The sequence below is a fragment of the Etheostoma spectabile genome, unplaced genomic scaffold (assembly GCF_008692095.1).
Source record: "Etheostoma spectabile isolate EspeVRDwgs_2016 unplaced genomic scaffold, UIUC_Espe_1.0 scaffold00004876, whole genome shotgun sequence".
Taxonomy (NCBI): domain Eukaryota; kingdom Metazoa; phylum Chordata; class Actinopteri; order Perciformes; family Percidae; genus Etheostoma; species Etheostoma spectabile.
Genome location: NW_022603205.1, coordinates 6263 through 21965, shown reverse-complemented (window position 1 = coordinate 21965; position 15703 = coordinate 6263). Strand labels below are relative to the sequence as shown.

Sequence of the window (15703 nt, the reverse complement as noted above, 5' to 3'; positions counted from 1 at the left end):
CCCAGAGCAGCGTCCTGTCTGAAGACACAGAGAGGACGACCCAGAGCAGCGTCCTGTCAGAAGACACAGAGAGGACGACCCAGAGCAGAGACCAGAAGACACAGAGAGGACGACCCAGAACAGCGTCCTGTCTAAAGACACAGAGAGGACGACCCAGAGCAGCGTCCTGTCTGAAGACACAGAGAGGACGACCCAGAGCAGCGTCCTGTCTGAAGACACAGAGAGGACGACCCAGAGCAGCGTCCTGTCTGAAGACACAGAGAGGACGACCCAGAGCAGAGACCAGAAGACACAGAGAGGACGACCCAGAGCAGCGTCCTGTCTGAAGACACAGAGAGGACGACCCAGAGCAGCGTCCTGTCTGAAGACACAGAGAGGACGACCCAGAGCGAGATGGACAGACTTCTTCTGCTCATCATGGCTGCATCAGGTGAGTGTTTCATGTTTCATAAATGTTAATAATCTTTATTATTACGACACGTTTACATATCTGTGTGACAACAGGACTCTTATCACAGTTTATTCATTTATTAGCAAATCAAATCCATAAAATAAGAGACGTCCAGCTCAGTGATCATGAGTTATGTTCTGAGCTCCTTCTGGTGAAATAGTTCCTGTTGAAACACGACAGAGGACTCGGCCCCGTCCCCCTTAAAGAGACGAGGACAGGTAGACGGACGGCGTGAAACCCTTTTCTTCTCAATAAGATCAACAACATACACACATATACATATATATAAATATATATATATATATATATATATATAAATATATATATACACACTATTGGCCTGTTGGGCGGGGCCACGTTCCTATTGGCCAGTTGGGTGAGCACCATCTTCTCTGGGAGTCCATCTGAATCATCACACCATGAAAATGCTTCTTTGCTTTCAGTGTGATGAGTTTTTTTTTACGCTTATCCGGTATCGGGTCTTGGGGGCAGCAGCTCCAGCAGGGGACCCCAAACTTCCTTTCTCCGATCCACATCAACCAGCTCCGACTGGGGGATCCCGAGGCGTTCCCAGGCCAGGTTGGAGATGTAATCCCTCCACCTAGTCCTGGGTCTTCCCCGAGGCATCCTCCCAGCTGGACGAGCATGGACCACCTCCCTAGGGACCCCCCAAGGAGGCATCCTCACCAGGTGCCGGAACCACCTCAACTGGCTCATTTTGACGCAAAGAAGCAGTGGCTTTACTCCGAGCTCCTCTCGGAGGACTGAGTTTCTCACCCTATCTCTAAGGAAGACGCCGGACCCCTCCTGAGAAAACCAGCCCCCCTCCTGAGGAAACCCATTTTGGCCGCTTGTACCCTGGATCTGGTTCTTTGGTACCTGACCCAGCCTTCGTGACCATGATGGTAGGAAGCAGAACTGACCGGTAGATCCAGAGCTTTGCCTTCTGGCTCAGGTCTTTTCGTCAAAACGGTGCAACAAATTGAACGCATCCCCCCCGCTGCTCAGATTCTCCGACCAATCTCCCGCTCCATGGTCCCATCATTTGCAAACAAGACCCCAAGGTATTTAACCTCCTTCACTTGGGGTAAGGACTCACTCCCTACCTGGAGAAAGCACTCCATCGGTTTCCTGCTGAGAACCATGGCCTCAGATTTAGAGGTGCTGATCCTCATCCCAGCCGCTTCACACTCGGCGGCGAACCGATCCAGTGAGTGCTGAAGGTCCCCCATGTGGCAGCGCACCTGACCCCAGCAGTTCCTCCCACAGGTGGTGGACCCATGGGATGGAAGGATAGGTGCCACGTAGCTTCTTCGGGCTTTGCCCGGCCGGGCTCCGGGGCAAACCCGGCCACCAGGCACTCGCTGACGAGCCCTCTGTCCGGGTCAGTCCCTATCTGCCTCGCTAGCTCTTAGGGTTCAGAACCAGTTCTAGCTCCATATTAAAGTCGACTCTGAGGTGATGACAGTCAAGATGGCGTCATTGACAGGAACCAGGAGGGAGAATGGGAAGACTCTGGGATCCTTACGCTAACGTTATGTGATGCTTTATTTTTCTCCTTCTTTGGTTTTTTGGTCCTGTCTTGTCTCCTTGTGTTTGTGTCTTAGTGTCCTCCCAGTCTGGTGTCTTTGTGTCCTTCCAGTCTTGTGTGGTAGTCTCTGTCTTCTTTCCCCTGTGAGTGTCTGTATCTTCTGTTTCCTGTTATATTTTGAAGGTTGGTCTCCCGTGGCCTGTTGTCCCCGTGACTTCTTCTTTTGTCCGTTTGGTTTTTGGGACTTTGTTTTAGATCCGGTGCTTCCTGTGTTCGTGTTATTTTTGTTTTTTGAGTAAAATAAAGCCTTGGAGACCCTCTCCTGCCGGCCTGGTCTTCTCTGCTTCTGGGTCCTCGCTCCGCTCTCGTTACACGATATGTCCTGACACATCAGAATCCCACCGTCAGTAGCTCCGTCCATAGGGAGTTGGGTTGGGGACCGGAGGGTCGCTGGTTCAAGTCCCCTTAGGACCAAAGTACGGAGTGGACTGGTAGCTGGAGAGATGCCTCTTTACCTGCTGGGCACTGCCAGGTGCTCCTGAGCAAGGTCCTGAACCCTCCCCCCCCCCCCCAACCACTCAGGGTGCTTGTCCAGCACTAGCAGCCCACCCCAATATTAAATCTGCTGTGTGTGTGTGTGTGTGTGTCTACAGGGCTGAGTGCTGTCTCATCAGCTGCTGGACGTCAGTACTATTTTGTGTATGACAGGAAGAACTTTACTGAAGCCCAGAGATACTGCAGAGAGAGACACACAGACCTGGTCTCTGTAGACCACATGGAGGTTATGAAGATCCTGAACACCACCGCAGATCTAGACCAGATGTTCTACTCCAAGAACAGCTACGTGAGTTCCCCTTTCTCCTTCATGTCTAAGTCTTTCTGACAGGAGGGATGAAACCCTCCAGAGGAACTAAGAACTAAACGGAGAGCAGGAAAAACTACAATATTCATCTTAGAAATGTAGTAGAAGTCTGAAGAGTTTGAGTTTGACCTTCAGCAGACAGAGTTTCCCTGTTGAGCTGCAGCAGAAAAACAAAGACTGTAACTTTGGAACATGTCCATGGACAACTCAAGCCTCAAATTAACATAAAGATTATAATATATATTGTTACTGAGTGGTTGTCGTCTCTTACATTGAACATTCATCCATCTTCGTCCGGTTATCCGGTGTCGGGTCACGGGGGCAGCAGCTCCAGTAGGGGACCCCAAACTTCCCTTTCCCAAGCCACATAAACCAGCTCCGACTGGGGGGTCCCGAGGCGTTCCCAGACCAGGTTGGAGATATAATCCACCTATTCCTGGGTCTTCCCCGAGGCCTCCTACCAGCTGGACATCCCTCCCCGTAGTCGTGGGTATTCCCCGAGGCCTCCTCCCAGCTGGACGTCCCTCCACCTAGTCCTGGATCTTCCCCGAGGTCTCCTCCCAGCTGGACGTCCCTCCACCTAGTCCTGGGTCTTCCCCGAGGCCTCCTCCCAGCTGGACGTCCCTCCACCTAGTCCTGGGTCTTCCCTGAGGCCTCTTCCCAGCTGACCACCTCCTAACTGGCTCCTTTTGACGCAAAGGAGCAGCAGCTCCACTCCATCGGTTTCCTGCCGAGAACCATGGCCTCAGATTTAGAGGTGCTGATCCTCATCACAGCCGCTTCACACTCAGCTGTGAACCAATCCAGTGAGTGCTGAAGGTCACAGCCCGATGATGTCATCAGGACCCTATCATCTGCAAAAAAGCAGCAATGAGATCCCCATCCCACCAAAATGCAACACCTCCCCACCCCGACTACGCCACGATATCCGGTCCATAAATATTACAAACAGGATTGGTGACAAAGGGCAGCACTGGTCATCCTCCAGCTCTGCCTCTACCATAGAGGACGTGTTAGATGGATTTAGGAGTTCCTCAGAATGCTCCTTCCACCGCCCTATTACCTCCTCACTTGAGGTCAACAACGACCCAACCTTACTGTCCCCAGCTTGGATGGTTCCCCGCTTTCCCCTCCTGAGGTAGTGAACGGTTTACCAGAAGCACCTTAGTACCGACCGAAAGTCCTTCTCCAGGTCTTCTCCATGTCTTCTTCATATCTTCTCTGAACTTCTCCCACACCGGCTGCTTTGCTTCTGTCACGGTAGAGGCTTTAACCCTTCGGGCCCGTCGGTACCTTGCAACTGCTTCCAGAGTCCTCCGGGACAGCATATCTCGGAAGGACTCCTTTTTCAGTCGGACGGCTTCCCTGACCACTGGTGTCCACCAGGGTGTTCGTGGGTTACTGCCCCTTGAGGCACCTAAGACCCTAAGACCACAGCTTGCCACTGCAGCTTCAGCAATGGAAACTTTGAACATTTTCCACTCAGGTTCAATGTCCCCAGCCTCCACAGGGATGCACAAAAAGCTCCGTCGGAGGTGTGAGTTGAAAGTCCGTTGGACAGGGGCCTCCTCCAGACGTTCCCAATTTACTTGCACTACCCGTTCGGGCTTACCAGGTGTGTCCAGAGTCTCCCCCCCCTTCACCCGAGTGTCCAAAACATACGGCCTCAGATCAGATAAAATTGATCATTGACCTTTGGCCTAGGGTGCTCTGGTACCACGTACACTTATGAGCACCCTAGGATTTAGATCAAGGAGCCGTTCCTCCCAATCAGCCTCTCCAAGTATTTCCATCATTGCTCACGTGTGCGTTGAAGTCCCCCAGCAGAACTATGGAGTCACCTACTGGAGCCCCATACAGGACTCCAATCAAGGTCTCCAAGAAGGCAGAGTACTCTGAGCTCTTGTTTGGTACATATGCACTAACAACAGTCAGAGTCCACCCCCACCCCATCACCCGCAGGCGTAGGGAGGCAACCCTCTCGTCCACCGGGGTAAACTCCAACTCAGCTTGTGAGTATCCCCACACCCGCCCGGCACCTCAAACCCTGGGCAACTCCGGAGTAGGACAGAGTCCAACCCCTATCCAGGAGTACAGGTCCAGAACCGAGACTGTGCGTTGAGGTAAGCCCCACCAGATCTAACTGGTAGCGCTCCATCTTCCGCACAAGCTCCGGCTCCTTCCCCCCCCAGAGAGGACACAGTCCACGTCCCCAGCGTCCCTGCCCCCGGGTCTGGTCCGAGCAATATCATTGGTGCTTCAAATCTGACGCCTGCACTGCAACATAGAAACATCAAATGAGCCGATTCAAATATCGCTTTTACTGAGTTTTGCTTCAATTCTTTGTATTTGAAGAGGCAGCGATAGAAGCAGGTTGATACGAGACCCTGAATCCTAGAAACCACTAATGCAGCAAAACATTCGACAAACTAAATCATCACAAACAGTATTTACAGCAGCAGAGATCTATGTTCTCGAGAAGCTCATTAAAATCAGAAACTATCGTTAATTCTTTATATCTCAACCAGAGAGCTGAGAGGAGGTACTACACCCTCCAGAGGAACTAAGGACTGATGGAAGGATCAGGTCAACATCTGGTCTCCAACAAAAAGCTAGACCAGAGTCTAATTCTTTATATCTCAACCAGAGAGCTGAGAGGAGGTACTACACCCTCCAGAGGAACTAAGGACTGATGGAAGGATCAGGTCAACATCTGGTCTCCAACAAAAAGCTAGACCAGAGTCTAATTCTTTATATCTCAACCAGAGAGCTGAGAGGAGGTACTACACCCTCCAGAGGAACTAAGGACTACACGGAGAGCAGGAACAAGTATATTTATCTTAGAAATGTAGTAGAAGTCTAAAGTGTGACATATGGTCTTCAACAAAAAGCTACAGCAGAGTCTAATTCTTTATGTCTCCACCAGAGAGCCTGGATAGGACTGTCCGGTAACAGCTGGAGGTGGTCCCTATCAGACCCAGGTTTCTACAAACCCGGGGAGACGGACTTCAGACGATGGGGGTCAGGAGAACCAAACAATGGATACAGTGAAAAAGTCTGCACATGGATACGCATTGATGGGTACTGGGTCGACGACAGTTGTGACAGAAAACTGGCATTTCCAGTGTGCTCAGAGGTCAGAGGTGAGAGTAGTAACTGGTGACGTTTCCCTTCTCTTTGTTTTCATTACTCCGGTCTCCGTGGTAACAGTCCCTCCGACCAACAGCAGCTTCCAGCCAGGTGGTGCCGTTCAAAGAGCTCTCCAGCTGACGGAGACAATAAGACGGCAGAATGAGAGGGGACAGCTCGGGGGGGCATCAGCACCCCCACCAGAGGAAGACCTCTTATGATAGAGATTGGACTCGTGCATGTTCACGTGCACACATCTCAAATATAAACACACGTGTGTTTAATAACCCCGAGGAAATATTAATATGCAGATATACGTATAATCAAAACTTTTCAATTCAATTTTATTTATAGTATCAATTCATAACAAGAGTTATCTCAAGACACTTTACAGATAGACCAGGTCTAGACCACACTCCAGAATTTACAAGGACCCAACAGTTCTAGTTTCCTCCAGAGCAGCAACAGGGCCCCAGTGGAGAGGAAAAACTTCCTTTTAGGCAGAAACCTCGGTCAGACCCAGACCCAGGCCCAGACCCAGACCCAGACCCAGACCCAGACCCAGGCCCAGACCCAGACCCAGGCCCAGGCCCAGACCCAGGCCCAGACCCAGACCCAGACCCAGGCTCTTGGTAGGCGGTGTCTGACGGGCCGGTTGGGGTTAGAATGAAGAGTGGCAATAACAAAAATAGAAAAAATTAGTAGTTTGTAGCAGTTCTTTGTGGTAGTTCATGGCATAGCAGGACGCTGTGCGGCATTACAAGGCACAGCAGGACGTAGCAGGACGTAGCAGGACGTAGCAGGACGTAGCAGGACGTAGCAGAGCGTAGCAGGACGTAGCAGGACGTAGCAGGACGTAGCGGGACGCAGCAGGGCACCGCAGTGTAGCAGTTGAACATGGCATCACAGAACGTGTAGCGGGACCATGCACCATTGCACCAACAATATAATCTAGTTTTATAGATTTAAGGACATTTGTTATTGAAGTGGAGAGACTGTTGAGTTAGTTTATTGATGTGGTTCTTTATATCTCAGTGGATTTATTGTAGATGTTATAAAGACCTGAATCCCAGATGTGATGGATGGAGGTTGGATGTTCTGCTGCCTCTACTCTTCTCTCTGCTCCTCTTTCAGGGTCAAATGTCACTTTTGTCCTCGTCAACTCCTCCTCTATGACATGGACTGGAGCCCAGAACTACTGCAGAACCCGCTACACAGACCTGGCCAGTGTGAGAAACATGGCAGACCACCAGAAGATACAGGGGATGCTAAGTGTTGGATATTTCTGGATTGGCCTCTTCAGGGACCCCTGGAAGTGGTCTGATGGTAGTTCCTCCTCATTCAGCTTCTGGAAGACCGGGCAACCTGATGTCAACAACGGGAACCAGACCTGCGTGGCTGCAGACTTCAGCCAATCAGGAGCCTGGGAGGGCTGGCCATGTGACATGGAGAGAGCGTTCATTTGCTACGGTCCAGGTGAGTGGTACGGTCCAGGTGAGTGGTATGATCCAGGTGAGTGGTACGGTCCAGGTGAGTGGTATGGTCCCGGAGAGTGGTACGGTCCAGGAGAGTGGTACGGTCCAGGTGAGTGGTACGGTCCAGGTGAGTGGTATGGTCCAGGTGAGTGGTACGGTCCAGGTGAGTGGTATGGTCCCGGAGAGTGGTACGGTCCAGGAGAGTGGTACGGTCCAGGTGAGTGGTACGGTCCAGGTGAGTGGTATGGTCCAGGTGAGTGGTACGGTCCAGGTGAGTGGTATGGTCCAGGTGAGTGGTATGGTCCCGGAGAGTGGTACGGTCCAGGAGAGTGGTACGGTCCAGGTGAGTGGTACGGTCCAGGTGAGTGGTATGGTCCAGGTGAGTGGTACGGTCCAGGTGAGTGGTATGGTCCCGGAGAGTGGTACGGTCCAGGAGAGTGGTACGGTCCAGGTGAGTGGTACGGTCCAGGTGAGTGGTATGGTCCAGGTGAGTGGTACGGTCCAGGTGAGTGGTATGGTCCAGGAGAGTGGTACGGTTCAGGTGAGTGGTATGGTCCAGGTGAGTGGTACGGTCCAGGTGAGCCTTGATGCTCAGTTCAGATTTTTTATCTGACTGTTCACAATTTTAAAAAAAATGTGGAACGTATTAGACTAGTATATTACAATCTCTCTCTCTCTCTCTCTCTCTCTCTCTCTCTCTCTCTCTCTCTCTCTCTCTCTCTCTCTCTCTCTAGAACCTTTTCTACATGTTTTGACCAGTTCTTCACCATCTTTACCTTGTTGTTCCACATGCTACGTGCTGCGTGACGCCGCCCCCTGCTGGCTGAAATGATGAACTGAAAAATGAACCTTCTTCTCATTTCTATCCTGTTTAGATCTTTGTTGAATTACATACAAGAGTCTAAATATATTCTGTAGATAACCAGAAATAAATGTGATGGAGGTGTTACATCACGTCCCCCACTTAGCACCCCCGATGATGGATGTAGCGTCCTGTGATCCTGCAGGGGCCTCGGTCCTAGACCATGGTCCTAGACCACGGTCCCAGACCGCTCTATAATTAACAAATAGAGCAGGTCTAGACCGCTCTATAATCTACAGATAGAGGAGGTCTAGACCGCTCTATAATCTACAGATAGAGCAGGTCTAGACCAGTCTATAATCTACAGATAGAGCAGGTCTAGACCACCAGGTCCCCGGTCCAGTGGGTCTGCTTGCCTGTATGCAGGTTCATTACTCCTTGTTAAATAACTCATTGGGCTGTTATTGAATGTTCCAACTTTTAAAACCATGATCTGCGTTGATGTTCTCCAGAAACCTTCATCGTTGATATGGAGCTGTATATTTTGAGATGTAAAGTCATGTTTGAACTCAGAAAGTTTCTTTGATCTTTCCAAAGTGGTTCCTGTTACAAAGAAAGTGATGAAAGTGAAGTTTAAGAAGAAGGGGGACGTGGATCTGAATGACCCTGCTGTGATGGCGGCCATGTTGGAGCAGGTACATCATGTCTTCTACTGTTTTACCTTCATGAAGAACCAATGTAATAAGATAAGTTTGGTGTCTCAGCTCCAACAGAAGCTGAGGGCCCAGGGGAAGGACCCCAACATCAAGCTGAGCTGGAGGAAGCAGGCCGATGGACAGGTCTTCCACAAGGAAGACCAGAAGACCACCAAGAGGAGGAGGAAGAGGGACGAGCTGTAATGTGGAGTCTCAAAAACACGTTCACCGATATACTCACAGCTTCTCAGATATGAAGATTTGATGCTTTTTTTAGTCACATTTGGTGAAAAACTTAATCTGGTTGAGCTTTAGGCGGTTAGAATAAAACTAGAATTTATCTGATTCATCAGTTTTGGGGAATTATAACCAACATGTTTGACTGTTTCTTCTTTAGAATCTATTTTAATAAGATTAAACATCTCTTTGTTTGAGAGTGAAGGCTTTTCACGCCTGCGTAGTCGCGTCATGTGAAGGACGACGCCAGGTGACCGATAACCGTGCGGTAACCATGGAGATACAGCGGATAACACTGTTCAGCTCTTACAGCGTATGGGCGATATATTAATTAACATTAATTAATGTTTTATTAACAAAATATGTGTGTGTGTGCTTATTGCAAAAGAGCTGTGCAAGTCATTGAGGAAGTGGTGACCTCTGGGTGACCTCTGTGTGACCTCTGTGTGACCTCTGGGTGACCTCTGGGTGACCTCTGGGTGACCTCTGGGTGAACTTTGATGCACAGAAAGTTAAGATTAAGTCATAAAATAGCCTTAATTCCTTACAGCGTCTCACCTTTCGGCGCCTTCTGTTGCATTTTTAATCACCTTTTTAAAAAAGACGACAGGCTATGAATGTAATGTTTCTCATGTTGTAACATGCAGGTGATATATTTGATATTATATATTTACATATTGTCCACAAGGGGGCGCACTTGGTTAAACCCAGAGAGTGATCATGTCACTGAAGATGAATAAGCTCATTAAAGAATATCAATAGCTGCTGTAATGTGTCGGAGTTTGATTTCAGTTTGGATGTGTTATGATGTGGCATGAGGCAAGGCAGGATAAATTATTAAAAAAACCGAACAAACAGTCCAAAACTTCAAGGAAAATATTCTGTTCACAAAATACAACCAATAGTACGGTAATATTAAATGTTACGTGTGAAGAGTAATCCCCCGAGCCCTGTTTTCACTGGTCCGCCGATCTGAGCAGGAACATGCTGCACAGTGCTCTGGCATCTTAGATCTTCTGCATTCTTCTTCCAGAAGTCTTCCAGTTCTTTGAGATTTCTGGGCTGTCTGTCACGCACTACTCCTTTACGGTCTATCCATAGATTTACATTATGTTTAGGTCAGGAGATTGTGGCAGAACCTGCAGTTTACTCCTCTTGATGGGTTTTGAGGTGTGTTTAGGATCATTCTCCATCTGTAGAAGCTGTCCTCTCTTTATCTTCAGCTTCTTCACAGATGGTATCAAGTTAGCATCCAAAAGTTGCTGGAATTTTATTGAATCCATTTTTCCTTCTACTCGTGAAATGTTCCCTGTGCCACTAGCTGCAATACCCCCCCACTGGCTGCAATACAACGCCCCCCATCACATGATCTTAATGAGCAAGGACGTTTAACGATCGCCATTATGTCAAATCAACAGCCAGGTGTATCCTGGCTAACAGGTGTAACCTAGGTAAGAGGTTTTACCTAGGTAACAGTTGTAACCTAGCTAACAGGCTAACTTTAAATTTGCCAGAACTATAGACCAATACAACAACGGGCTTAAATGAACTGACAACATCCGTTATATGATTTACAGTTCTCAAAGATGCACACCATCTCAGCTGATTATCCTCCGGGCAGCTAGTTTCTTTTTTCTTTTACTTCCCCTTTCTGAATGTCAACCCGGTAAAAATGGAAGTTGGTTCACTGCTAGCTTAGCTACAAGTTAGCATCAAACACAACAAAGGCTGTCAGTTGAATGGTGTTTTGGGCTAACGTTAGCATAGATAGCTACAACGTTTCTGAAATGATTTCCATCTTCTGTTAATGTCCGTAAAGAGCAAACTTTTTTATTTCATGGATTTCACTAATTTCAGTATGACAGTTATGTCGTAAACTGTTTAAATCTGAGCATGAGACTCACATCTGCTCTCTCCTCTCAGTGACAGCCAGACTAGTAAAAGATCAGAGACAGCAGCAGGAAATACCATCTCAAGAAACAAAAGGTTGCCATGCCTTCGACTGCAAACCAAAACAAAAAACACCCTAACCACTTGAAATCCTTCTCAAGTACTTGCACATCTAATACCATGTAGCTGCTTTCTTGCATAAACAGGAAAAGCATGGTTTCATGATGTTGTTGTATCTAAAGAGAAGCAAGCTGCCCGAGCACATTCAAACTCTGCAGCAAAGATGAAGAACTTCCTGCCAACGTTCCCGATTAAGAAGCTCGGCACCTACGTCGCAGTGATTGTGATTTTTGTTCACAATGTTGTGCTCGACAAAGATTTGGAGTGCTCGTGCAAACAACAAGTTCTTGACTGCAACTTCTACATGATTATGCCGTCGTTTCTTGTATTTATTTTACAACTCTGGACGGACACAACCTTCCCAAGAGCCTTGAAGTATACATGTGCCTGTACATGTGCCTGTCCATGTGCCTGTCCATGTGACTGTACATGTGGCTGTCCATGTGACTGTACATGTGGCTGCAAGAAACGGTGCAAGCTGTTCTGCGTTTTGGTTTATCACATTGTCAAGGCGGCGCTGGTGGCCCTGCTGTGGGTGTCCTCCGTGTTCATCGATGGAGACTGGTTCGTCTGCTGTCAGAACGATCAGTCGGACCGGCAGGCCCAGCTCGCCTGCAAGGAGAAGAACCAGCTCACAGCCGAGGACCGTGCAACCATCGCCCAGCTGAAAAACCGCTCCACGGTGAGTTTGTTCTGCTTCATACACGTCATGTCAGGCTTTATTTTATTCATATTGAGATCCTGAGTTTATCATCTAGTTTTCTTTTAAGATAAAAAGTGAGGCAGACACTGTCCAGGTTTCCTGTTGTTTAAGTCCAATGACATCGGTAGAGTGGCTGCTCCATTCAGAGAGACTGAGGGGAAACGACACAAAGTTTAAGTTATTTTAAAACCCTCAAAGATTCAGGACTTTAGAAGGAACATCAAGGGCCCAAAGCTGGTCCAAGACCAGGGTCCTCGGTTATAAAACAATGAAATCAGTAGTGGCGTGTGAACGAAAACATTGGAAGTGCGTACATACAGAAATATTCTGATTCATAGAACCTCACTGGGGGGGGGGGGAGGAAATAGGGCAGGGAGGACAATACATACATTCATACAGGACACATACAGACATACATACATGCACACCTGGACTTAAATTCACACCTGGTCTCTTTATAATTTTTAACACTGGACTCAATATTGACACTTTAATAATAATTTATGGACTTTTCTTTGTTTATTAGACGAATGTTCTTATTGTTGTTATTATTATTGTTATTTTGTTGTCTTTATACTGTCTTTATCTATTTTTTATTTCTTTTTTCTTGCAAAAACTGCTGCTGGAAATTTCAATTTCCTGCGGGAGTCATCCCAAAAGGATTAATAAAGAGAAGTCTAAGTCTAAGAACCATCATACGCTGGTTTCCCTTTATGAAATACAGTTGATTCTAAATGGGGGGGGGGGGGGGGGTGGCAGCTTCGGCGGCTTCATGTCTCGCCCATAGTTGACTTTACACAGTCAGTGGAATTCCCCCAAATTAATATTCATCTATACCGACATCATGTGCTGAAAGGAAAACTAAACAACGAACTTTCACTCGATGTGAAGTTGGAGTTCTCGTTAAAGAGGAGAAAATGTTTGGGGGGGAGTGGCATACACCTTCTTTTAAACGCCATGTTTCCCATGAGGCCCCGGGACTAATCAAGATGGAGTTTGTGTGAGAGGCTCTGGTTTTAAATCTGTTAAATAGTTTCTCAAACTCCCAGAATATGGTTTTATTGCAACAACAACCTTTCTCAGCTTCCGTGGTGATGATATAACCACCTTTGCTCCCTTTTCTCAGCTTATAGGCATGTCTCTTCTCTTCTGTATCCTGTTGCTGGCTGCCTTGTTATCATCATTTGGACTGATGATGTGCTGTAAGGATTCAAGTTGCTGCAACAGAAATATTCTGTACTATAAAGTGATTTTGGAGGAGGAAGAAAATGTGCTGAAAGAGATTTTGACAAAAGCAGCAAAAGAACAGTTGACTGACGCAGTCAAGTCGAAGATGGATAGACCCGATTGGCAGAAATGTTTTGATGCTGCTAAAGAACTGATTGAACAACCCACTGCACCTAGATTTCCTGAAGCAGCCGAAAACCAGGTAAGGAACCAACATCTGTAAACTCTGTGTCTTGTCTTTTGTTGCCATTTTATCTAGAGTATTAGCAGATTTATGAGTCCACCACTTCCTTCCAGACTGAAACCTCTGTTGGATGGATTGTGACGAAATGTGGTTCATCATTTATGTTCCCCTAAGGATGGACACTGATGCCTTGAACTACTACATGCTCCATCTGTAAACTATAGAGAGGTCTAGACCTGCTCTATCTGTAAACTATAGAGCGGTCTAGACCTGCTCCATCTGTAAACTATAGAGCGGTCTAGACCTGCTCCATCTGTAAACTATAGCGTGGTCTAGACCTGCTCCATCTGTAAACTATAGAGCGGTCTAGACCTGCTCCATCTGTAAATTATAGAGCAGTCTAGACCTGCTCCATCTGTAAATTATAGAGCAGTCTAGACCTGCTCTATCTGTAGATTATAGAGTGGTCTTGACCTGCTCTATTTGTAAATTATAGAGCGGTCTAGACCTGCTCTATCTGTAAATTATAGAGAGGTCTAGACCTGCTCTATCTGTAGATTATAGAGTGGTCTAGACCTGCTCTATCTGTAGATTATAGAGTGGTCTAGACCTGCTCTATCTGTAGATTATAGAGTGGTCTAGACCTGCTCCATCTGTAAATTATAGAGCGGTCTAGACCTGCTCTATCTGTAAATTATAGAGTGGTCTAGACCTGCTCTACTTGTAGATTTTAGAGTGGTCTAGACCCACTGTAACTCTTTGCAGGAGAACGGCGTTCTTCTTGAACATTGGAGACCAGAGGATCGGAGACCAGAGGATCGGAGACTAGAAGATCAGAGACCAGAGGATCGGAGACCAGAGGTAAATCCATTTAACCATAAACCATAAGACCATAAACTGTGGTCTGTGTAACCCTGGTCAGTTTTCCACATAAACTGGCCAGATTTAAAGATTGTATTGCATTGTAATTATTCCAAATTCAAGTAAAAACAAGTAAAACAACAAAAGGTGTTTTCTTCAAACAGGGGGGTCATCTTTTGGCGGGAGAGGAGGAGGCTCCAGTTTCAGCCGAAGCCCGCCTATGAGATGGATCTTTCATGGTTTACGCAACACAACATACTGGAAAGAAATGTTGTGTTCAGCTCAAAAGGTTTTTACCTAACCATTTAATTATATGCGGTCTTTGTGTATTTTTTGCACCATTGACCTTTCTCTCATACTGGAACATCTCAAAGACTGCGTAAGTGGTTTCATTCCTACTTCCTAGAGACATCTTGTAGTGTAGCATCGGTAACTCCTAGCTATCCCCTGTGGGCATGAAGAGAAGATCCATCCGTACGCTGATGACACTCACCTCTCTTTCAACCAAAAGGACCTTTATCAAATGAATTCACTATCAAATCATTAACCTTAAAGACTGGAGGGTTCAGATCTTCTGGCAGCTAACGTAGACACGGGGGGAGGGAGGGAGACTCTGTGTTGTCATACAGGACCACGGCAACGGGTGCAACCACAATCCGAGGACAGCAAGTGGGGAATAAGCTAAGTGTTGAATAAAAGAATATTATTAGTGTGCTTTCACAGGTGCTGTGGCCTGAATTCACGATTAACTTTCTACGGCATAACGTTTTTTATTAATTATTTCATATTCAGTATTCATTCATATTCATTCATTCACATGTTTTATTTTACTTATTCTCTTGTGTAACTTCTTGCTTAATGCTGTACAACATTTACATTGTTTTTATGATTCTTCCTCTGCCATTTTATTTGTGTGATTAAGCAATGTGTAACTTTGTTTTGAAATGTGCTATACAAATAAAGTTTATTATTTCCTGAATCTTCAACTCAATTTAAAAAAATAAAACAAACATCAACAAACGTTATTCAGCATTTTGTGAAAAACTCCACAAAGCCATATTTTCCCTTCTCTAACCCTCGCATTGTCCTCCTGTCAACCATGAAAAACACGTTTTGGTCACTTTTTTTCAACATTACTTTTGCTTTTTCCGACATTTTTGTCACTTTTTCAATGTTGTGGGTGCTTTTTTTATGTTTTTGCCAAAGTTTTTTGATACTTATATCGTTGATATTTTCACAGATTTTTTAGACAGACCATTTTTTGTGCCATAAAAACAAAAACAAAACTGAAAACAGGTCAAATTTGACCACAATATTAGGGTTAAGCAAACTTCTGCTTTCTTGAACAATATTGTCACGCTTCGTCAGAAACAGGAACCCAGAAGCAGACCAGGTATATGATTTATATATGAATAATGAGCTGAGTACTTATCAGAATGGAAACGTAGCAACGGTCCGTCCAGCAGGCAGACGGTGGGTGGAGCAGGAGGTTGGAGGAGGAGGTCCTGGAACGTAGGTGGCCGAGCAGGAAGGAGT

At 46.7% G+C, this 15703-nt stretch overlaps 2 protein-coding genes across 2 annotated transcripts; both read left to right on the top strand.

Moving 5' to 3' along the window:
* Positions 1-292: 292 nt before the first annotated feature.
* Positions 293-9156, top strand: LOC116677325 (secretory phospholipase A2 receptor). Its single transcript, XM_032507886.1, has 6 exons — positions 293-430; positions 2636-2826; positions 5771-5987; positions 7108-7449; positions 8848-8945; positions 9015-9156. Exons 1-6 carry the CDS (start codon positions 394-396, stop codon positions 9147-9149), a joined length of 1020 nt encoding a protein of 339 aa, XP_032363777.1. The 5' UTR covers positions 293-393; the 3' UTR covers positions 9150-9156.
* Positions 9157-11200: 2044 nt separating this feature from the next.
* Positions 11201-15149, top strand: LOC116677327 (uncharacterized). Its single transcript, XM_032507888.1, has 4 exons — positions 11201-11874; positions 13022-13324; positions 14072-14167; positions 14332-15149. Exons 1-4 carry the CDS (start codon positions 11356-11358, stop codon positions 14389-14391), a joined length of 978 nt encoding a protein of 325 aa, XP_032363779.1. The 5' UTR covers positions 11201-11355; the 3' UTR covers positions 14392-15149.
* Positions 15150-15703: the final 554 nt, after the last annotated feature.